Consider the following 23,559-nt stretch of genomic DNA (forward strand, 5'->3'; position numbering starts at 1 on the left):
CTCGCTGACTTGCAATTAATACGCACAACTTCCTCCGAATTTTAGTTGTTCAGCCTTCATCATAGAGTCTTAACTGAGCCTGAAAACTACATTAGCCTCCCCCTCGATCTTACTATACACTGGGATATAATAAATAACCTTTATTATATACCAGACATTTATTGTAAAGTCAAGGGGATTAAAATCAGGTGAAGAAAGAAGCCATAAGTGCTCAAAATTATCTTTGCATCCTCCTTGCACTTCATTTGCAGTGTGGGCTACGAAATCTCTACACATAATACTTTTAATTTCGTGCACAGACGTTTTGCCAAAAGCCACTTAGCCGAATGTCATTTTTCCGAACCGACACGTTGCTAAAAAAAAATAAACATATTTCATGATGATCCATGCTGCAATAATATGTAATTATGATGACTACAAGGTACTTCAGGTTCCATCTTTAACTGCATCCTGGGAAATAAGGAAAGCATTTAACTAGATTATTTAAATGTTTAAAGTGAGAAGTTGAGCCTCATCTTTAAGTTTGTCGCGCAACTTTTAATTCAAAACAACTATTTACGATGTAGGAGACCTGGAGGAACACAATCATCAAATTTGTTTGCGCAGGACACAAACCAGCGTACATCAACAAGATGCTCAGATATCCTATGAGCACAGTCTACGGCGTCTAGAACCGCTGGAAGGAGAATTTTAATTCCTCCCGTATGAATCCCATGGATTACCTATTTTAAGTTGAGTTAGAGAGGAAAGTTTCTGCTAATTTGCACAATAACATCGACTCCTTGAAGGCCTTTATCAAGTAATGGAACAAAGTCTCCACCAAGGACGTGGTCAAGGCCTACAAATCCTTTAAGCCTCGTATCGAGAGAAATTATGGGCGAAAATGGCAACACACATTTAGTGATTTTTTATTATATATACCTCTACTCGGTTCCCTTATTAATCAAGATGTAGTTAAAGGTAGATCAGATTTACTTGAACGACCTTGTATTCACGTTACTCCTATTTTAAAAGATAAAATGTAAATTATTTGCCACGAATTGAAATCATTAAGCTTTAATTAATTTAGTATTATGAAGATGCTTCAAAAGTTGGCTCAAACCACAATTAGAACTGTTGTAAAAAAAAAACTCACGACAATCGCCAAATAAATTACGGCATTACCTCGCAAACACTAATATATATATAGTCCATTGTCTATGTTTGCATTTCTAAGGTTAATATTTCTCGCATAGTTTTTTACAAGGACCTGTGCTCCATGTGTAGTATACGTTTCACGTCCAATGACAAAACCATCTTGAGAATTATAGAATCAGAGACAACATTTAAATAATTAACACTTAATTATGATTTCGTGGCAAATAACTAAACATTTTATCTTTTAAAGTTATATTAATATGAATGGAAATCATAATTACATAGTATAGCAGCATGAATCACCATCAAAGATATTTATTATTTTTTTCGGCAAAATGGACCAGATCCTGTTAATTTAATCAAACACTCCATCTGGACTAATCTATATGTATAGTATCGGTAGTAAAACCTTTGACATTAATATAATTATTTGCAAAGTCGAAAATATAGACTAAGAATATTATTGTTCTATCAAAATTTAAGTATTCACCTATATGATAATACTCCTCTTCTAATTATTATTTGTATATGTTGTTTGAGTTCATTTTAAAATTATATAGCTTTTATAAGGTCCGATAATAAATGAAGAATATTGTGAATTATAATTATAAATTTTAATCATTACATTTGATATATGAACGATATAAATGTGGTATTATGAAAAATATCTTCTTTTTTTTCAACTGCTGAAACTCTACAGAAAAAAATACAAAGAAAGCTATTACTGATGCAAAATTAATTATTATCATTAAGAAGGATCTTAAAAATAAAACAAACTTCCATAGAATGTATATAAATGTTTAATTCAGTCATGAATATATTAAATGAGCTCATGATAAATAGTATAATTTTATCAAGAAATATCAACATGTAATTAAATATATGAGCTATTTATGACATAATTGAATAAAGCCTAGAACCTAAGATAATAATTTTTTTTTAACGAGATTGAATTCACTTAATTCAACTAAGTGGATTCACATGGATGCAATAAATATTATACAATTGCTCAAATTATTATTTTTAACATTATTTTTACTACGGTATGAACGCATATATTATTGGAAAGATGGATACATCACCAATTAAAGATATTCATGGTTGAATATTAAAAAAAATGTATTATTTAGAATAATAAAAATTAAAAAATAGATATAATAATGTAAAGGAACCAATCTAAAAATATAATATCTAAAAGTGATATGCTTATAATATGTCAAGAGATAGTTTGTATTTATAAATAAAAGTGAATGAATTTTAAGAAATGTTTAATATGTATTCGACTAATTCGACTATTAAATAAGTAAAAAAAAGTTTTAATACAATAAAAATATTGCGAATTATGTAATTTGTATCAAAGACGAATAAGAACTATTAATGAACACAATTTGAAGAGAACTAAGAAACTTACTACAACATTATTCTTGGTCTAAAACTGTTAAGATATTAAATGCAAAAAAGCCCAATCTAATTGTGCCATTTCTTAGCATTAAAAAAATTGCATTTCCTTCAGATATTTAACTGCATGAATCTGATAATGTGTAACATTTCGTTCTTTAGACAAGACTAGATTATCTTTAAGAGGAGACCACACAATATTGGAGTAGTAGTAGTATTATTAATTATTTTAAATCACATCAAGCTACTCATTGGTGTTGACAGCAACTCCTGCTTTCATGCGATCCCCAATTTCGCGTAAATTTGCCCTCATTTTAAGCACATAATTGAATCCCTCCGTCGCTTTCAGGCAATTTTGCTTAAATCTTTTGAGTCCATAATTCTTAATAGCAGATCGAAAGCCATAAAATGAGGATTCAATCCAAGCCTCCCGAAAAGCCAGACATGTTTCCGATCCCTTAGGTATATATTTGACCTTTTCAACTGCATACATAAATGTATTTAGACCAACATTTCGAGTGTAGGTGATGATTTGCTTTGTTTTGGGATCAATGGTTGACTCTTCAATCAGAGGAACATATTTACGGACATTGACGAGCACTTTTTCGCCCCATTTGGGTAATTTATTTGTTTTAGTAAGGAACCGCCTGGAATAGAGTCGACCGTCGGGTAAAACTTCTCTATTGTGCCCATGGAATAAAAATAAACATTTTATATGATTGAATGAGTGTATAGACTATAGTGTATACCAACCTATAAAGTGTGTCTTCGCTCAAAACATGGGTTGCAAAAGGATTAGGGTAGCGTCGAAAGAGAGACTCTGCGAGGTGTGTCCAAGGAAAGGGATGTTCATGAGTGGTTTCACAGTACTTGGCCATGATTCAAAGCCCATTACAATCCACTTTAACTCAGAGGAATCTCCGGAATCAGAGTCCGAAATCCTTCAGAAGGGCAAATTTACCTCTAGATTGATCACCGAACCTTTTTCCTCACTTCAATTTATTTAATTGATGAGAAGCGCTGAAACGCCATTTTGAAATTCCTTTATGCTGCTACAGAGGTCTCTGCTGGAGATCCAATATGGTCCGTCAGCACAAAACCAAGTTACAACTATTTTTAGCAAAGCTGAATGTGAATTACATTTGTATTCTTCCACGAATATTCCTCCATTTCCATCTGTAAACTATTCTTATTAACCCTTTACCCAAATTCCACTTACAGTAGCGAAAATTTATCTTCACAATTAAAAAAATGAGAAGTTGTTGGATTTTATCTGTAAGGCACTATATTGGGATGAAATTAAGTATCATAAAATCAAATAAAGTTTCTAAACTATAGTCTAAATTCTTGGGTATCTTAACTTATCCGACAAATTTAAATACAAAGCCTATAATGGACTCAAATATATCTATTGAATATTGGGCTGGATGTGCTATATATGAACTAAAAAAATATATTGGGATTTTCTCCTTATCTCCATTTTTGTTGAAGATTGTTTTTACGTTGACGCACAACAAATGTAAGGGAATCTTTGTTTAATAAATTTGTATGATTTACCTCGAATTTATTATTTTTAGAATATGTGGAGATAATATTACTAGATAGCATTTAAAATTATTCCAGGTCACCTTCGAAGCATGAAATTTATCTCAAGTAAAGCTGTGTAAAGGATATATTTATCTAGTGTATATATATATATATATAATATTACGAAATATATTCCACATTAGATTAAGTTTATTGAAACCAAGTCAACTAGTAATTGACAATTACAATACAATGATTTCTTTATATTAGATAAATAATTTATACACTTTTCTACACAAATTATAATTCTTATAAAAAAAGGTAGCTCATTTTTTATTCTATTCCACTAATTAAAAAATGTAAATAAATTACTACTTATACAAGGGGCCAATTTTATTAAAAGATTTTACTTATACTATTCTCATGTGTACAGTATTAGTATGTCATTCGTAACTATGCAAATTTATTACTTGCCTATAATATATGAGGTGCTCATAACCTTATTTCAACTTAAAACTAAACAATTTATTATTAAGAAAAGAGTCCTCGACCGGTATTATTCAATTAATAGCTTTACTTATGAACTACACGTTGTATCACGGAACCCTTCACAAGAAAAAAAGGCCCTAAATCAATTGGTAGTTGGCAATTCTTCCCATCTGGGGAATTATTATTCAATAATTATTAGGAAGTATTAATAGTTAAACACGAGGAAATTCTAACTCAGCCAATCACTGATTAGGTGAAAAGCTAAAAGAGAAACATCAACAGCTGACAGCGAAATACCCTGTATATTTTTGTGTCAGTGAGATAACGCCGCGGCTAGTTATATATTATATCTGGTACCCTTGGTCTTCTTCTTTCTTTTTTTAATTTAATTCTCCTTCGCCTCTTTCTCTTCCTTTTCCTACCGTTGAACGACAGGTGACCAGACCTTTATTTTTTCATTACTTACAACCGAAATCCAATTTTATCCATATAATCCTTACTTACAGAATGTCTCCAAGACGAGGACGCCTATACGCAAAAGCCGTATTCACTGGCTTCAAACGTGGTCTCCGTAATCAACGTGAAAACACGGCTCTTCTACGTGTCGATGGATGCGCAAAGAGAGACGACGTTGACTTCTACGTCGGAAAGCGATGTGCTTATGTTTATAGAGCCAAGAATAAGACAAATATTCCCGGAAAGAAGGAGAAGTCCAACATGCGTGTAATTTGGGGAAAAGTGACTCGTAGTCACGGAAATGCAGGAAGTGTTAGAGCCAAGTTTGCTCACAATTTGCCTCCTCAAGCCATGGGAAAGCGTGTCCGTATTATGATGTATCCCTCAAGAGTTTAAGAAATAAATTAGTTCTTCTCTTAAAAAATTATATGTCTATGTGTTCTTGGAGTATCATTCACTCTTCTTCCAATAAAAACACTCCTTTGGAAACTAAAATAAAACAGCTTGTTGTTTTTATTGTCTATGATTAGTTATATCAAGTTATTATAATATAATCTGTAGGTATTAGGCAGTTTCTAGATCAGAAACGGATCTGTTGCCTAAACCGTAGAAATATCCTGCATGTAGATAAGCTGATTTATTTTCTTATCCTCGTAACGGATGAAGTGAAATTGAGTTGCTTATCTTTTCCATTCTTCAACATTATTCTTTGCATGTAGGATACATGATTATTTCATTAGAGTTCAATACCTAAACCCAGAAATGTTTATTTTATTTTTTCGACTTGAAAATAATTGTATCAAGATATAAATACTTGATATACGTAATATAACGTGCTCATTTTGGATTTTAATAATTATGTACTTGGCGTGTTAGCTAATGCAGCATCATACTAACATTACACAGTTGTATAGAAAGTTGCAGAATGACACATTTTCGTTGAATATTATAAAAAAATAATTATTGTTGCATATATGTAACAATAAACGTTAAGGGTTACAGTAGTTATTCTTAGTTTCACGGAGCATTATGTCTGCGAGGTTATTAAGGTCAAACAAAAAAAATTCTTAAAATAACATTAAATGGTGGAGTGAGTAACTCATTGTAAAAAATATTATCTTAAGAGAGTTAAGCATGAAATCTCTCTACATTGGATTTTATACTTCTAGGATGACATTTAGGAAATAACACCAATATTTGTAATTTTTGAGTTACGACAATGTGGCCCTCACCCTATAAAATGTTTAAAAATGTATTAGGCCAAAATTAATTTCTATAAAAGTTGCATCTAGGGGGTCAATAGTGATAAAAAAGTTTAGGAAGCACTGCCTCAACTTGGTAAAATTTAAGGGTCAGTTCTTATTTGAAGAGAGCATGAAAATCTCAGATCAATGTAATGGAGGTTAAATTTGAAGTGCCACAAATTGTTGAGTCGTAGGATCCAGGGCACCGCTTTTTGAGAATTTACTAAATCATATTGCTAGGGTTTCCATATTTTGATTTAATTTCCATCTTACTTTACTTATATTTGTATTATTACAGAAAATATTAAATTAAATAGACCAGTCACAAATGTATTCTCTTTTTACGTCTTGTCCTAAAAAACCCAGGATGTTCCATGAAGTTATCAAAAAAGTACACCTAACGTTCTGGAAAAGATGTGAAAAGAGCACATTCCCTTGCGAAAGAGGACGATTGGTTGCCTAAAATTAAGCTGAAAAATAATACTATTGTTTCAATTAATAATTGTTTTCAATTTCAAAAATTATGTACGGAGCATGAAATTATTGTTTTTTTTAATTCTAAGTTAAAGTACTAAATTTAGAAGTTTTTTTAAATTCATAATGCAATTGTAGTATAGATAAAAAATTATTAATCAAGTATCTTAATTCAAAGGAAGCAAGTGTATATAAGAACATAAATTAACAAAAGGTTGTAATATGATCTTCCTCCTGAATTTAATGATTGTCTACTACCATCGTAGCCAAGGAATTCAGTATTCAATGACTGTAAATCTCCTCGTTTTTTCGGGCATTTCCAAACGAATGTAACCCCATCTAAACGGAATCTTGACCTCCCGTAAATCCATGCTAGAGCGCAGTCCGTCCTTCCAGGCGTTGCCTCAAACGATCTCCCACTTTTTTCGTCACCATATGGGCCAAAGTGTTTTCCTCGAGAGGTAAAAAGCTCTAAACTATCAATTCCAGCTCTATAGCCAATCCCATGCCTACCTTTGACTTTAACTATTCGATCACCCTTGTATAATTTGATACGAATGGATCGACCACCCTCTCCACCGTGCATTTTACCGATATAATTGCCATAGAATAACTGTATCCTGAGTAAATGGATTCATTTTTTAATTATATGTCAATATAGAATATATTTATACTAGTCAGCAAGGGCGTTGCTACCTTTCATTATTAGGGGGGGGGGGAATGGCTTAGCCCCAAAAATTATCAACAGTGTAATACTTATGTAAGAGGTTTATATATATATGTATAAAATTAACATTTGGGGGCCTGGAGCCCCCTTCAAAAGGAGCTACGACGCCCTTGCTAGTCAAGTACCTACCCATCTATCCTTGCACCATAACGAATGTTAATACCATCAGGCCAATTTTTAGGAATAAACTGAAGTCCGTCAGAGCTTTGCCAAAAATCTGTGAACCATTCTCCTTCCGTGGTACTTCCATAAGGTCCAGATTTAAAAAAATCGTATTGATTTATCAACTCTGCAGCTAAAAATGGTTTGAATTATTAATGTTTTCAATTACTCTTATAAATATATTACTAATATTAAAAAATAGATATAATCCATGTCTTACCCACGATGTCACCTGTAGTATATGCATGTGTTAGATGTGCACTCCATGATTTTATAATTAATAGTATATAAATCAGTAAATGTTGCATTCCTTTGCTGCATTACTGTGGCTTAATACGTTAATATAATGCGTATAAAATGAGTGATTAATATAATTTGTTATCGTGCTAGCTACAGCTGTTATTGAATTTTTTTAATATTGTTGATAAGAATATTAACTATGCATATTTGATATTATGTACCGTATAATCAATTCTCTAAAATTAGATATTAGTTTTGGAGTAAGTAATATTTTTTTATCGTTAAATTTCACAATTCATATTATTGAATTCACACGTTTCGGCTGAATAAATCGTATAAAATGATGAAATACATTCTGGCATTTATAGTAAGTTGTGACATTTTACCTGAACTTCCCTTTACATTAACCTAGATTTGATTCAAGCGCTACAGGTAAAATGAAATGTTTGGCATTCATTATTGAAGGCCATTAATACAATTTTTGGTTTAAATTGGATTTAATAGTCTAGGGGAGACCGAGTAAAGTAGCAATATTTAGCCGTTTTTACTTGAACATTAAAAAAGCTACAGCCACAACAATATTTACATTATAATATACAATTTTATAATATAATGCAAATTGTTGTGGGGAGGTTTGAAATTAATTTTTTAGGAGGAACAATATTTTTATAATAATGCAGACAGTTTTTCATCGTTTTTGCAGTATATTATTATAATTATTTAAATTGCTGATATTTTTTTGCTAACAGTTGATGTAATTTTATCAAAATTCCAAACATACAATGAAGAGAAATTTGAGATATTATTACGCTATGTACAAAGGGGTTAGTTGCAACAATTTGAATAGTATTGCCTATTTTTTTATATTATTTACATATTACATACGTTTTGTACAAGTTTCGATGTCGGTACGAATTACAACTTGTATTAGTACACTGTACAAGTTGCAATTTCTTCGTTTTTAAAATGCATTTTTTTAATTACAATTATAATATTGGTGACTCTAATTAACAGTTATTCATTGATACTATCATTTCATTATGCTCTATTAAAATTACATAGTTATTATGTATTTATGAGTAATATAACTGCTTGAATTTTATATGTGCTACAGCATACTTATATTTTATTAATATGTAATAATAAAAAATTACACCATAAATATATAGATCATCCATGGAATATTCAATTATTGCATCATCCTCATCCCAAGCACTGTAACTCCTTTGTAATGTATTTGGTATTTCCTTCCCCCTTGTTATTCTTCTTATCATCTTGTATTTTCTTTTATTATGTATTAAAATACTGTCTTTTACGTAGTATAAATAGTCATGGATTTTGTATGTTAATTAGAGTAGGTTCTTGTATTATAAAGAATACAGATGATCCTGTAATAAGTATAGTCTTATTCCTCCACGTCATTCCTTCTTCTCATTTGTCTCTATAAATAAGTTTGTGTCTCTCCCTCGTCAAGACACAACATCCTTCATTTAAAATAATTTATCTCATTTTTTGGTGGCAACTTGTACAAGTTATACACTTTACTAAAGACATAATTTTTACTCAGGATAAGGAATGCTAGATACATTTTTAGGTCATGTTTTTGGTGAAGACAGGCTACCAAAGTAGTTTGTGAGAATGAATCTCTTCCATTTATATTACTGATCAGGGATCTATATTATAATATATATAAATGTTATAATATATTAATATGCTATTACAAATTCGATTTTTTTAACTTTTGCAACTGTTCTCGACAGCGGGAACAGTTGTAACATTTGACAATTACGAATACATTCCGATACATTGTGAAAAAACTATTGATTAAATGGATTTAAACAAAAGCGAACACGTGCTGTGTTAAATTTTGGCGTTTCTAAGTAAGCCAAACCAGGTAATAGGGCCAAAAGGGTTGCAACTGTCTCCAATCTACCCTACTTTTTATATTAATGTTTGGCCCTTCATAAATAGATCATGGTTTATTTATTGGATATTACATAATTTATATATTTGCTTGCTAAAAATACTTATTTAACTTATGACTTTAATACCATTCAATCATATATATTTATATCTGCCATTAGGTGTATACTTTGTTTTTGGAACCTTTGTTAGTATTTTGTTTGGTTATATGAAGTACATCAATATTATCCCTAAAGATGAAAATCCAGTGTAGAATGGACATGTTAAAATAAAATAATCCAAAAATCAACATGGTAGTCCTCAAGGTTAATAGAAATACAAGGTTAAACTAAAGAGTTAAATGCTTTAGGTTAGACCATCATGTAATCGGGCTTGCTAGAATTTTCAATTTTATGTACCGTACTGCTGAGCAAGACAGAGAGATTTTGACGCCATAGAGTATAACAACGGTATATTAACAGCATATAATACTCAAAATAATGATTATTATTAATTATTGATTAATAGTAACAGTATCCGAGTGGAAATAATGCTATCCACCAGTATGCTAAAAAAAAGAAGAAACCAAAAATTAATGTGGTACCCCTGACAATTGAAGGGATATTTTGGAGAAGAGCAGTTTAGCTGGCATGACATATACTGGATTAGATGAACACAAATCCTACGCTGTATCTATTGTAAAACCATTACCAAGAATTACTTTGGAGTCGATCCTGAACTTTAATCTTAGTCCAACAAGGATTTTTTATCATAACAATAATTATAACCTTCCAACCAGTGTTGTATAGTTAAGAATGGTTACAATATTTAGGGACTGAGCTGAAGGGAGCCCCCCAACCGAGATTTAAAAAAAAATCATTAATATAGAGAAAAAATTAGCCCCCCCTTCAAATCAATTAAAGGATTTCTTTTCCAAAAAAAAGAGTATTCGGGGGATTTTTTTTGGGGGGGATTTCTTTTTCTAAAAGAAGGTATAATTCGTTTATGGAAAAAACATCCACCACACTTCCCCCAAAAAAAAAAAATAAAAATATATATATATACAATCCTGTGGACGCCCCTGATATTAATCATTATCTCATTCAGTTTTTATCGTTAAATGTCTTACCAAATGTTCAAATTTGAAGAAAAGTATCCCGTTCTACATAGATCATTTGTGTCCTAAATGGTAAAGCTATTAAAAAAGGTATGAGAAGAGTAGACGATATGGATCCTTCATATTACAATATTAAACTGCTTTGTCCTCTAAATATTGAAATCATTTTATCTTCTTAATTACAAAATTATTATTGACAAGAATTGGATTCAGTATTATGTACGAGGTCAAGAACAATTCTATCGTCCTCATCAAACCCCAAAAAAGGACAACTCAAATCGTTTAAATGTATAATTGTGATGGATATTACCGAAGTTTGATTAAAAGTTAAATAAAAATTATTTCAAATTTTAAAATGTTAATTTTATAACATAGTCTTCCTTAATATAAGATATAATTTATATACATTTTCATTTTTATAAAATATAACGTGTATATTAAAAGTAGTTTAATTTTTTTTAAGTGTATTTATTCTGTGATGCATTGGAATTTTAATGTTACATACTTTTCTTATAAAGAATTCTAATGTGTTTTAAGTATAATATTATGCATGTAACAAGAAAAGATAAATATAACAATGATATTTCATTTTTAACCTTAATTTTCATTTTATAATTGTTATATATAATTTTAATTCCTTTTTCGCCGATAAAGAAGGACAAAAAGTATAGATTGATGTCAAGGTTTCAAAATTTTTGTCTCGTTGCCTTTACAGTTTTGGATCCAAGTCTTTATAAATTCTAATTTCAACAGCATAAGAAATACAGTATTGACGATAATAATTTGAAGCTTTATTCAAAGTATATGATTGAATCCAGTTCTGATGTTTCTAATTTTATGTCAGATATGAACAAGATACTTGTCTCCTGGAATGTCTCACTCTATATTGATAGCCATCCAAGTTTTGTAAAAATTATGAAACTTTATACTGGCAATGCCATTCCTTCTCGCTACACCATCACAAACTAATTGGAGTCCCTAAGTAAAGTAGTGACTTTATGATGGAGTAGTGATGATAAAAAAGAATACAAGAATAATAACAACAGCTTTTGTAAATAAAAATATATATTAAGGCAAGGAGCAGCCTCCCTTAATCAGGTAACAACTGAAAAATACCCTCTTTTTAAATAGCATTTTATGCAACTCTGTAGTATATACTCTTTGACGTTCCTATTAAAAAGCGTGGTGGAAGTCAAACATCAGTCCGAAAAGCGTTATGGTATAACCTTGTATTTCAATTAACCTTGGTAGCTCTGATGATTTGATGAAAGTTTTAGAGGAGAGAAAGAATAATGTTCATGACGTTCCATACAATCAGCTGTTACAAGGGAGGAAGGAGAAAAGGATATAAACAAAGACATTTGCTAGAATTACTCCAATGTCGATCCCCAATTCTACTCCGAGTCCAACAGAACTTACAATTATAACTCTACAAAGAATATGCCGACATACAAGAATGTTTAATCATGTATTGAATATAATTGAATCTATTTAAGAAAATGTGTTTACTACTCAGCAAAGGAAATATTAATGGCAACTGCAAAATAAAATAAAGTTCATCCTTCAGATTCCTGATTCCAAAAAAAGGGCTAGCTAATAAATACACCGGATTTTTATCACTGATTATCCCCTTCACTCGATATAAGTGTTGGATCGATCTAAAAAAACCTAAAAAGAAAGTAGTGCTATAATTCCAATTCTAATAAAATTTATCAGTCCTAGGACCGATCCTTATTGGTTTTTTACGGTAACTACAACAGCTGAAATAACGTAGTTGTTTAAAATATATTTTTTTAAAGAAACAAGATACCTGAAGTTTAGGGTAAGAAGTATGTGGCTAGAACTTATTATTATAGGTTCTAGCTATCAATAAATATTTTATTCAATCTTAGCTAGAAGTGAAGAAAATAAAAAAATAGATAAGACTGAAGGCCCGATGTATCAGTCCTTAGGACCGTTGAATGGTAAATAAGATTAGGAGTTATGTGTTAGAACCGATCCAACACTAATCGATATTAATATAATTAAGCAGTAATATGGAATAATTCATCATAAATGTATTTCATCTAATCTTTTTACAATGGTTTGAATGACTTTGTTTATAAATTCATTATCCATAGGTTCTTTTATATCTGTTTCATCCAAACTTCTATGAGTGGTGCCTTCATTTATTGTATCGAAAGGATCCCTCCAGCCAAATTTGAGTTGAACGTTATTTGGTATTATAATTTTCTGCAAATGGAAAAATACAAAAGTTATTGTGTTAAACTTATTTACATAGGCACATGATATCTACTGATAAATTAATCATTCAAACATAAAAATGATTATTAATTATTATCATCTTGAATAGCATGTCAATTATAACAATTCCATCACAATTTTTGTTTAAAATAACTTTCAATAGTAATGTAAATCCTGTATATTTTTTAGCTGGCTCACTTTTTTTGGAATTGCTAATCTGAAGAATGAATTTTCTTTTCCTCAGCCTTTGTCATTATTATTTAACTCTTCAGTATTGAACTTCCTTTTCTACTAAATTCAATTATATTCAAAACCTGATAGAACATTAGTTTGTGCTGAAGTAATTTTTTTGCCTACTTCCGTCTCCCTTTCATGAATCAGCATGACAGCTCAGCTGCTCTTCTCTAAAACATTCTTCTAATTGTCAAGCTTACCTGGTTGATTTTCGGTTTCTTTTTTCTAAACATTTCCAAAATACACACTATTTTCATCACTACTTATCAATACTGATATAGTCGCCAATAAGGTAGGCTTAAAGGGGGGAGGTTACTTACTTAAAAAAGGGTTTTGAAAAATTAAAAAAAAACTTTCGAAATCAAGATTAAAAAGAACCACACATTTATGTTTCACCTGTCTATAGGCAATGAAAACTAGTCACATAATATAAAAGTCCAATTAGATCAATAGTTTCAGCATTTTAAGAATTTAAACCGAGAATAGAAAATTAATTTGATACGCCACATAATTATTTCATAAGAGTTATTATAAAATATGTACTCTGAAGTGATTCATCACTTATATATATTATGTATCGCACAATTGTTCGATTAATTGACAATGATATATTATATTATTTTTGAAAAGGATGAGGGAATTTTGGCTATGAATAACTATGGCGATTTCCTCAAGTTGACAATAAAATAGTATAGTTTTGTAACTTACCATGATTGATTGAAAAATCATGTCAATTATTCCTTGCACGTCTAATAATTCTGATCCAGTTCTGTCCGGAGAATAGGAATTATCTCCATTTGTGTTTACTCTACACGGATCAATTTGCCAAGGGTTTCTATATGATAATACTATGGGACATTGAGAAATAAATAAACACAAATAGAAAATTCTTCTTAAGACATCATATGAATACATTTTCTTTACGACACTTCGTCAACGTTGTTCTATTCAGGGGAACTAATGCATTTATGAATATTCGTCGACAATACATTTTTTTAATAAAAAGCCACGCTAAAAATGATATCAATCTCACCTTAGTGCAATGTTCATGGTTACTACCTTTTGACATTGATCTTCTTCAGAATAAAGGTCTGCAACATCGATGATGATAAGGTGTTTAATGTAAGTAAAACATACAACAATGATTTAATACATTTAAAATAATTGTACTAGGACTATAGAAAGCTACACATATTCTCCCCCTAGGCCATGAAGAGGCGTTCGCAGGGGATGGGATGGAGGGATATAGGAACGACCCCCAAATTCCAAATATTATCTTTTTTCCAAAAAAATTAATTTTCTATGAATAGCTATGGATTTTATAAATTTAATACTTGATTTTTTTTTTAATAGCTTTGGATTTAATAAATTCCTTTGGAAAAAATTCAATATTGGAAATTTATAAACTTTGTAAAAAATTTAATTTAGAAAAAATAACTTTTTTGTGAATAGTAATTGATTTTTGAAATTATAATAAAAACAATAAATTTTTAAAAATTCCAAAAACCAAGTCCCCCTCCCAAAAAAAAAATATAATCCTGGGCAAGCCCCTGCCATGGGTCATAAAAACGTTTCCTAGAGCATCAATTCAAAATAAAACCCTTTTAAAAAATAATAAGTAATAACCTACACTTTCCGTACAATCCAATAATAATGAGAGTATTCATGTTCCTTAATCCAGGAGTTACCTATATCTTCAAAGCCTATGAAGATATAGTGAGTACATATCATGTACAAGTTGGAATCAAAAGATAAGATTAATTGTTTTAAATGAATAAATTGAATTAGGGCATCCTGTATAAGTTAGCGCGAACATCATACTTTCTCTTTCTATCTCCAGATTGGAGGCAGCGACAGAGGATAGTTGAAATTCAATCCTCGCAACCTTTTAATAATACGGAAATAACTTCGGTACATCAAGTATGGGAACGCGAATTGAAAAGAAGGAGGAGGATTTTGACTTTTTCGAGTTATTCGGATTAGTGCTTTGAAGGGTCACAAAATTAGATGGAAGGTCTCATTGTGTGGAAGGGCATACTCAAATAAAGAAAAGAAGCATTCTTAAACAAATTAAAATCATTAAATTAAAGCAGTCCAAATTTCCAATTCGTTTAAATTTAATTGACAATCCTTCCAAAAGGAAAGGTTTTGATCCAAAGCTATCGAACAAGTCAAATTTGGGAACAAATTTCAGATATATTTCTTCTTTTTGGATGGATGTAATGGGTATGATTGTGCTAATTATCCGAATAACTCTAACTTTAAGAATTATCCCCTAACTTTTGTATAAATTGTTTTAAAAATACATTATAAAATGAATATATGAATGTAAATATATGTACATAATGACAATGTTTTCCTTGCAAAAATAGTATTTTAAATGTAGAAGGTTCTCCTCTTTATAGGAGTAATTCATTTTCTCCCTCCAACCGGCAGCTGATTTTAACAAGGGTGTATCACATGTCTCACTCCCACCTACTCTTCGCCCACATAGGAAAAAAAACGTCTTTACTTATAAAAGGATGGGATTTTTGCAGAGCGCGAGGAGAAGGTGGGAGTGATACTTATGGACCATAAGTTATGGTATTACTGAATTAAGACCCTTGTTAATATCAGTTGTCTATTATATGATGTTGGGAGGAGAAAATGAATTACTGTTATAAAGAGGAGAACCTTCTACATTTAAAATGGCACTAGTGTTGGGAAGAGATTATTATTTTACATTTAAATGAATATATGTATATTCATTTTATTACCCATTTTTAAAACAATTTAAGGCAAAAATAGGTGATTATTCTTATTTCAGAGGGAGATGTTAGCAGCTCTACGATCTATGAAATAATGAAAAAAAGAACACTCGTATCAACCTTTTCTTTCTTTTTTTAATTGATAAACTGTGTTTTCTTAACAAAAATGTTATCCTTAGTTATATTTATTTTATTAATGAAAAGTTTTTCTGTCAATGTATCTGTTTTCCACGCCTAATAACAACGATTAATGCAGTGTACTTCCACCAGTAAATAAAACCTTAATTTTAATAGATCAAAATGAAATGAAAGAATCAATGAATAATTGGTAATTAATAGGTCGTATGTTGTAATAATACATTGCAACTAATAAATCTCTTTATACATATACAAGTTGTAACTTTTACACAAATCATAATATACAGGTTAAGGAACAAATTGGGGGAAGATTTTTTTTAGTTTATGAATTCTATTTAAATTTATTAATTAGAATAAACTTTTCTGAAAAGGATGCAATTGTAATATAAATTAATTTGAAAAAACTTCTGTTCAAAATAGCCATTCTTTGCCCGGATTAAATGATGGAGACAAAGAAGTACGTGGGCAGAGGGAGCACCTTGATTTAGGAAAAGCCATTTACAGCATCACTTAGGAGCATCCCATCATCACCAGGTGTCGGAAGCCGCCCAGTGTCATGGTCTAGGCCGTTATTATGTCATACGGGAAGAAAGTACTGGTCAATAAGATCCAAGGACACATGATGATGCCCCTTATATCTTCAGCCAAGACGGAGCAGATCTCACACTGCAATAAGTGTGTAGGTCTAGTGAAAAGTCAATTTCAAGGATTTTGGGTGTGAAAATCTTTAGCCTATAGACAGCCCTGAACTGAATTCCACGGACTTTTTATGTGATCCATCTTTCAGGGCAGGGCTTGTACCAAAGATACTCTGAAACGTGCCCTCATCCATAAATGGAACAATATCTCTGAAGAAACTAACTGTGCTGCCTCTCCTCCTGGCTCTTCGTTTCCACCATATAATCCGGGAAAAGGGTGGCTATTTCGAACGAGTTTTTTTTAAATTAATTTATATTACAATTCGATAATTTTCGCAGGAGTATGCATTTCTCACACTTTGCCACGGCTATTAAGGATATTGATTGCACATTTTCAAGAATGGGTAGCTACTTATAGAGTATAAACACAAAGAAAGAGAAATCCATGCTTAAGCACACACCAATGAAACAAAGACATGACATTCATAGCTTTATTGTAAATTAATAGAATATTGGAGAGCATGGTATGAGTGAATAATATTTTATGTAATATATATGTGTTCACCTATGCTATATGTATAATATATATATAATAATAATAATTAATCAAAAATATAAATTGAGAAGAAAATGACAAAATAGTTTTGAGTTTACTTACATGGGTAAATTGAGTTAAATTTAATTTGACAAACAAAATAATCATAGGCATTCATTTAATTAAGAAAATAATATATATAATGTAGAGAGTAATATTTACGATGCAATTAATTAACTCATGTACTATGACGAAAGTACTAAACTAATTAGGGGTAAATCCATTTGATCTTAAAAAAATATTTTGTTCCAATCATAAAATGGTATTATATAATTATTTTTTATTTTTACTTTTTTCATCAGAGTCCTCTTCCTTTTCTGGAGAGGGCTCATTTAGCATTACATATCGAAGAGGATCATTTAATATAGTGTCGACTGGTAGTTTTGAGTCCTTTTTATAATAAGCTGCAAGTTGTTCGTTGTTCTTTATTTTTGTAGGTGAACCAATTTCTTCATAAGTGTTTTCATGGTAATTAGAGGTACTTGGAAGTGGTTCTGAGGACAGATCCTGTTGTTTCGATGTATGGTTTTTTTCTCTGACGTTATTTGCAATATTATTTCTTTTAGTCAAAATGCATTCATAGTTGTTGGAAATTGAATTTTCAGGCTTAAAATAAAGGGCGGCGCGGGTATCAAGATCCTTTTGAGCTCTCCGGAATCTTCTTCTATAGTACAATGCAGCACAGAGAACGATCATACATACCAATACGAGTATTACGGACACTGCAATCGTTGAGGATGAAGCAGATTCAGCTCCTGTGTTCTGGACATTATTTTTGGCCACAGATTGAGAATTAGAGGCGAAAGAGGGTAGAGTATACATATCACAAGCCCCTTCCAGTTGGCATACACATCCTTTAACGGGATCGCATGTCATAGCAATCTCATCACGACATGCACATATTTCACCAGGAATAGGCTCTTTGAAACATTTCCCCTTCTTCATTCCAAAAGGGCAGTGATCTTGACATCGAAGGCCATAGTATCCTGGCTGACAAGCGCAGAACCCAGTGCCTGGATGACATATCAAAGTCCCTTCTGATTCACAAGCACAAGGCAATTTGCAATGTTCTCCATAATATCCTGGATCGCAAGGGACACAGTTGCCCGTTACGTGATGGCAACGTGAGCCATGCGCACAATTACAAGTTTTAGAGCAATTTTGTCCATACGTGTTTGGAGGACAGAGAGTATTACAGGTTGTGCCCCCGTAGCCAGGGTAGCAATGACAGGTTCCATCTTTCGGATTGCATGAACTCAAATCTCTTTCACAGTCACAGACGCGTGAGCAATCCATTCCCCATGTAAAGGGATCTGGACAACCCACTTCCGAGCAGTCCAACCCCGAATAACCCGCTTCACAAGTACACACCCCGGGTTCTGTACATATTCCCTTCAGACAAGGGTTGTCTTTGCAAGAAGGGATGCACTGTTTGTCCACAAGTTCATAGCCCTCACAGCAGATACGGGTGGACTTGGTACGAGTCACATTCTTCATTTTATACTTTGTCTTCATAACATCTTCGGAATAGGAGCAGCGAAAGGTTATGGACTTAAAGCAAAAATAGGAATTGTGCTTTGTTTCTACGACATGATAACTCGTATTCAAGGAAACGGTATCTTCAGTAAACATAAGGCAAACATTAGGTCCAACCAATACCTCGTCCGTCTCCTCATTTCCTCCAAGAACGAGTCCAAAAAAGAGAATGGACATGAAAATGTTGAATAGGATATGAACGACCTTCTTCTCTTCTCGCCTCATTCTCACCAATTCTCACCTAGCTTCAATCTCCAATAAGTAATAACATTTCTTCCTTCGCCACTCTTGAGAACAGATAGTAGGCTAATAGCTTTTATAGGAACAAGGCTAACTATAAAATGACAAGTGAGTGTGAGCGTCAAAACTTGAAATACGGAAAAGAATTTGAAATTAGTCAATCACTAAATAATTTCTTGACGTAGAGCCTGTGACTATATTCATATATTTTTATTTTTATTTATGTAGTAGGCAGGAAAGATTTTCTTTCTTCTATTCAATTCCCTAGCTCTGATTGCACGCTCTTCTTTCAACTTCTGCCTCTTTTTTTTTGTTAGCCTATCTTTTTAAATAATCATTGCGCTCTCTATAAATGTTGTGTACAAGTAGCGATTTTGTGCAAGTTGCAACTTGTATAAGTAAATTGTACAAGTTGCAACCAAAAAATGAGATGAATAATTTTAAATGAAGGATTTGCAGTACTTGGGGTGAGGATCATGCAATAATTGAATATTCCATGGAGGATTGATATATTTATGGTGTAATTTTTGACTATTTTAATACAAATGACTAAAATATAAGTATTCGGTGGCACATTATATGGTTCAAATGCCTATAGTTATATTACTCATAAGTACATAATAACCATGTAATTTTAATAGATCAAATAGTATCAATGAATAGCTGTTAATTAGAATGACCAAAGTTTTAATTAAATAATGCATTTTAAGACGAAAAAATTATTACTTGTACAATATGTAATATACAAGTTGCAACTTGTACAGACATCCCAACTTGTACACAAGATATATATAAGTATTATGAAATAAATATCAACAATGTAGCTCCCAGTGGCATTTAATATTAAGATATTTCTATGAAACATAAATCCCTTTAAGAACGCGGATAAAGATATTTAAACATTAAAGCATGAGAACGCACTCTTTTTTATAGAGACATTTTCTACACTACAAATCCCTAGTATTCCATTATTTATTTAATATTTATATGATCAAACAAAGGATCTAATCAATGCATTTTGTCAGTTAAAAAAATATCTTATAAATATGATAGCATTTCTTAGATATAGACTATGATATCATAAGGAGCATGAGTAGAATTTTTGTTTTGGACTCTTGGACACCAGGGGCGTCCGACAGATTATATATATATATATTTTTTTTTTTTTGGGGGAGGCTTAGATTTTGATTTTTTTGAAAAAAAATCAAAAAATTAAAAAAATTAAATTGCATTTATCAAAATGCGAAGATTAAATTTTTTCGAAAAAAATTTCAAAAATCCACAACTGTTCACAAAAAAAAAATTTGGAAAAATTTCAAATATTAAATTTTTTGGAAATTTTTTTCAATAATCCATAGCTATTTATAAAAAATTTAATTGTTTGGATTTTTTTTTCTTCAAAAATTCCTTAATTTGTGTTTCTATGGACGCCCCTGAACACATTTTAATAATTTAAGTAATGGAAAGCTTCTGTATTAAATTTCAACTATGTCGAGGAATTTGCCATATACAGGGGCTATTGGTATATCTAGTACAGGTCCCTAAGCCCCGTCCATGTAGGAGTAAAAATATTAGGTAATATCTGAGGCCGGGCCGGGCCGATTTTATATTAAGTGGAGCCTTGAGAAAAGATAAAGGAGCGGGGCTCATTTATTCATTTCCTTTTTGTAATTTTTGAATCCAGTTTTCTTTTTTCAGATAAAAATTTGTTAAACATTTTTCTAGGAATACTTTTTCTTTTGAAATCATTTTCTCATTTTATTCTTTTTTAGAAAATAAATTTCTCATTTTTCTTTTCAAATGACTTTTGTTAGAAAACAAATATTGAATTTCTTTTTTAATCAAACAGGAAGCCTAATGGAAATGCAAAAATGTTCATATATTCAGAGATGCATTTATCGTGAATGGGGTCTGAGGCAAACATAAATAGCGATACTCTTTTTTTTTTTTTTTAAATTTAATTTCGATTTTTGTTTTTTGTTATTTAAGAAAATCACTTCAAAAACTTGTTATATATAATCATGCTGTGAAAAAATAGAAATATTTTTATTCATTATTAGGAGAGAGTGCCTACGTTGCAGGGTTGAATAGAGGGGAGTAGCAACAAAGAATGAGGTTAGAAGAAAAGAGAAGAAGAGGGGAGAGAAATATGGAAAGAGAGAAGGGAAATGAGATTTTCTCCCTGAATGGAAATAACGAACAGCGACGAAAATATTCCTCTATTTTCCGGCGAAGAATCATAATTAAATTTCAATGGATTGGAGTACTCCGTTATGTTTTTGTTTATCTTCTGTTATTTATATGACGTATCGGTGGTAAGAATTGTATTTAATTGCCATATGGTTCGAACTTGTGAGTAAATCACACTGATTCGAACATTAAACCGTTGCAATTTCATCCGCTCCTCCTCTTTTCTATAGTTTCCCTACTTTTTTCTTGAAAGAGAAGAAATTTAAAAAAAATAATTTAAATTATTGAAAAAGGACAGGTTTTGTCAAAAGGGCCACAAAAAAAATAGAAGAAGCTATAGTAACTAACTCTTTGGTAGCTAGGGGAAGAGCAGTCAAGGGAAAAATAAACAATACAATCTAAAACAAAGGGAAGAATATGTTCCTAACGTAGTCTCTCTTATTTTCAGTTATGTCCCGCCGGTATCTTAAACAAAAAAGAAACCGAAAATTAACATGGTAACCCTTACAATTTGAAGAATGTTTGAGCTTAGCTGTCATGACGTTTCATGAGATTAGCTGTGAGCAGCCGGGAGAGGTATGGAAAGAAAGAAAGAAAACACAAATCATACTCCGTATGACGCAACCTCTGAAGCTCACCATTAATTACATATGTGCGTCTCGTAAAAAGTAAAGGAATCAGTTCCTGAACAGCAGCAAGTCTTCGGGAGTCCTTATTTCTTCCTCAAATCACGAGGTGGATAAGTATCTACTTCATTGTCGTCATATGGGATTCAAGATGTCAAATTTTACTCCGAAACAGCAAGTGTATTTCCTTACATACACTGGTGGAAAATATCCCCCTTCTTAGGGAAATACTTTAATGAGAGGAAGATGAAAAACACCAATCTGATCCCTCATTAATTTGGATGGTCTTTTCTGACCTTAAAATTTATGAAGGATGGATAAAATAATCTATGTAGCTAGATACATTTCAGGATCAATTAGTGCACGAGTTTTCCTAATTTACCTTCTACAACGTCAACATATATGGTTATATCTACGGTATCTTTATAAATGATCAAACGCGTTGAGGTTTTCGAGAAAGAGTTATCAGCTTAAGCGTACGAAGATATATCATATTCTATTTATATATAGCCTTATAAAGTTAGTGGAGAATAACTCGCCACAAATGAAATAAACCTGTCAATGACTCTTTCTAAGTCATTTTCCTTATCCCATTCATTGCAAACCTTACTCTCATCCTTTGGCCATGACTCCAAAACCTTTTAAAACGCAACGTTCATATAGCAACTCTTTTTGTCGTTTCCTTTACTCTTGATCCCATCATTAACTCGGGATAAGCCTCATATCAATATATTTTATGATTCTTGATTGATAATCATCTCCTAATAATATAAATTTGCCATTTCAACCTTTTCAAATAGTATTGAATTAAAGCTTTATGAAAAACGAAAAATCCATTCCTGAAGGTTATCAGACTATTGTATTTGTAGCTCCTTAATTTGAGGTATTGTATTAAGATGATAATTATATTTCAGATTTAGTGTTTCTTAAATCTTCATCTAAAATAATGGACACTCTGACTGGTCAATTTAATTGCTTGCTTGAACTTAATATAGTTATTAAGAAACTTACAATGACTTTGCTTCATCAATATTTCAAGAAAGTTAGATGCCAATTCAGGATCCAACTATTGAGAAATATGGATACCTATTATAAACGATTGAAACAACGGGATAGAGTCCAATTAAACGAAGCGTATTGTCATTTAAAAACGTTAATATTATATTAATTCAACTATAAACCTACTATGTACATAGTCTGTTCTAAATAGTCTCTAATTATTTGATTTTAAACTGCAAAACCTAACCAAATAAGGAAATCTCCGTACAACATAGTGATGATTATTTTTTATACTTTTATAATACAATTTTTACAAACTGAAATATATTGTTAAAATTTATTGTTGGTTGTGTTTGATAGTTATTGTATAATAAAGCTTTTTTTTTAATAATTTAATTTTTAATATTATTATATAAAACAATACATAAACTACTACTTTCAAAGCTCTCCATTTTTGCTAGGAAATCGATGAAAAGAAGCTTCTTATGCTCTTTAACAT

At 31.2% G+C, this 23,559-nt stretch overlaps 4 protein-coding genes and 2 long non-coding RNA genes across 8 annotated transcripts; 2 read left to right on the forward strand and 4 right to left on the reverse strand.

The window, feature by feature from the left end:
- Nucleotides 1–1,921: 1,921 nt before the first annotated feature.
- Nucleotides 1,922–4,643, reverse strand: prel (preli-like). Of its 2 annotated transcripts, XM_071887605.1 has the most exons (3): nt 4,537–4,643; nt 3,289–3,808; nt 1,922–3,215 (listed from the first exon to the last, which is right to left on the reverse strand). In XM_071887605.1, the coding sequence occupies exons 2-3, from the start codon at nt 3,411–3,413 to the stop codon at nt 2,780–2,782; spliced, it is 561 nt and encodes a 186-aa protein (XP_071743706.1). In that variant the 5' UTR covers nt 3,414–3,808; nt 4,537–4,643; the 3' UTR covers nt 1,922–2,779. The 2 variants fall into 2 exon arrangements, with proteins under 2 accessions (XP_071743706.1, XP_040566753.1); XM_040710819.2 differs by lacking the exon at nt 4,537–4,643 and having other exon boundaries at nt 3,289–3,980.
- A 201-nt stretch (nt 4,644–4,844) lies between these two features.
- RpL35A (ribosomal protein L35A) lies at nt 4,845–5,507 on the forward strand. The gene is made up of 2 exons (XM_040710820.2): nt 4,845–4,986; nt 5,058–5,507. Exon 2 carries the CDS (start codon nt 5,059–5,061, stop codon nt 5,401–5,403), a length of 345 nt encoding a protein of 114 aa, XP_040566754.1. The 5' UTR covers nt 4,845–4,986; nt 5,058; the 3' UTR covers nt 5,404–5,507.
- Nucleotides 5,508–6,786: 1,279 nt separating this feature from the next.
- On the reverse strand, nt 6,787–7,995 carry LOC121116558 (uncharacterized). Its single transcript, XM_040710821.2, has 3 exons — nt 7,835–7,995; nt 7,582–7,747; nt 6,787–7,345 (listed from the first exon to the last, which is right to left on the reverse strand). Exons 1-3 carry the CDS (start codon nt 7,920–7,922, stop codon nt 6,898–6,900), a joined length of 702 nt encoding a protein of 233 aa, XP_040566755.1. The 5' UTR covers nt 7,923–7,995; the 3' UTR covers nt 6,787–6,897.
- Nucleotides 7,996–12,910: 4,915 nt separating this feature from the next.
- LOC121116559 (uncharacterized) lies at nt 12,911–14,975 on the reverse strand. Of its 2 annotated transcripts, none has more exons than XR_011779611.1 (2): nt 14,060–14,975; nt 12,911–13,105 (listed from the first exon to the last, which is right to left on the reverse strand). It is a non-coding gene; the product is annotated as an uncharacterized lncRNA (long non-coding RNA). The 2 variants fall into 2 exon arrangements; XR_011779612.1 differs by lacking the exon at nt 14,060–14,975 and adding an exon at nt 13,552–13,669.
- Nucleotides 14,976–17,351: 2,376 nt separating this feature from the next.
- On the reverse strand, nt 17,352–19,538 carry LOC121116560 (uncharacterized). Its single transcript, XM_040710823.2, has one exon. It carries the CDS (start codon nt 19,228–19,230, stop codon nt 17,743–17,745), a length of 1,488 nt encoding a protein of 495 aa, XP_040566757.1. The 5' UTR covers nt 19,231–19,538; the 3' UTR covers nt 17,352–17,742.
- Nucleotides 19,539–20,530: 992 nt separating this feature from the next.
- LOC139905119 (uncharacterized) lies at nt 20,531–23,400 on the forward strand. The gene is made up of 3 exons (XR_011779613.1): nt 20,531–20,820; nt 21,306–21,560; nt 21,884–23,400. It is a non-coding gene; the product is annotated as an uncharacterized lncRNA (long non-coding RNA).
- Nucleotides 23,401–23,559: the final 159 nt, after the last annotated feature.

The sequence above is a fragment of the Lepeophtheirus salmonis genome, chromosome 4, assembly GCF_016086655.4.
Source record: "Lepeophtheirus salmonis chromosome 4, UVic_Lsal_1.4, whole genome shotgun sequence".
NCBI classification, from domain to species: domain Eukaryota; kingdom Metazoa; phylum Arthropoda; class Copepoda; order Siphonostomatoida; family Caligidae; genus Lepeophtheirus; species Lepeophtheirus salmonis.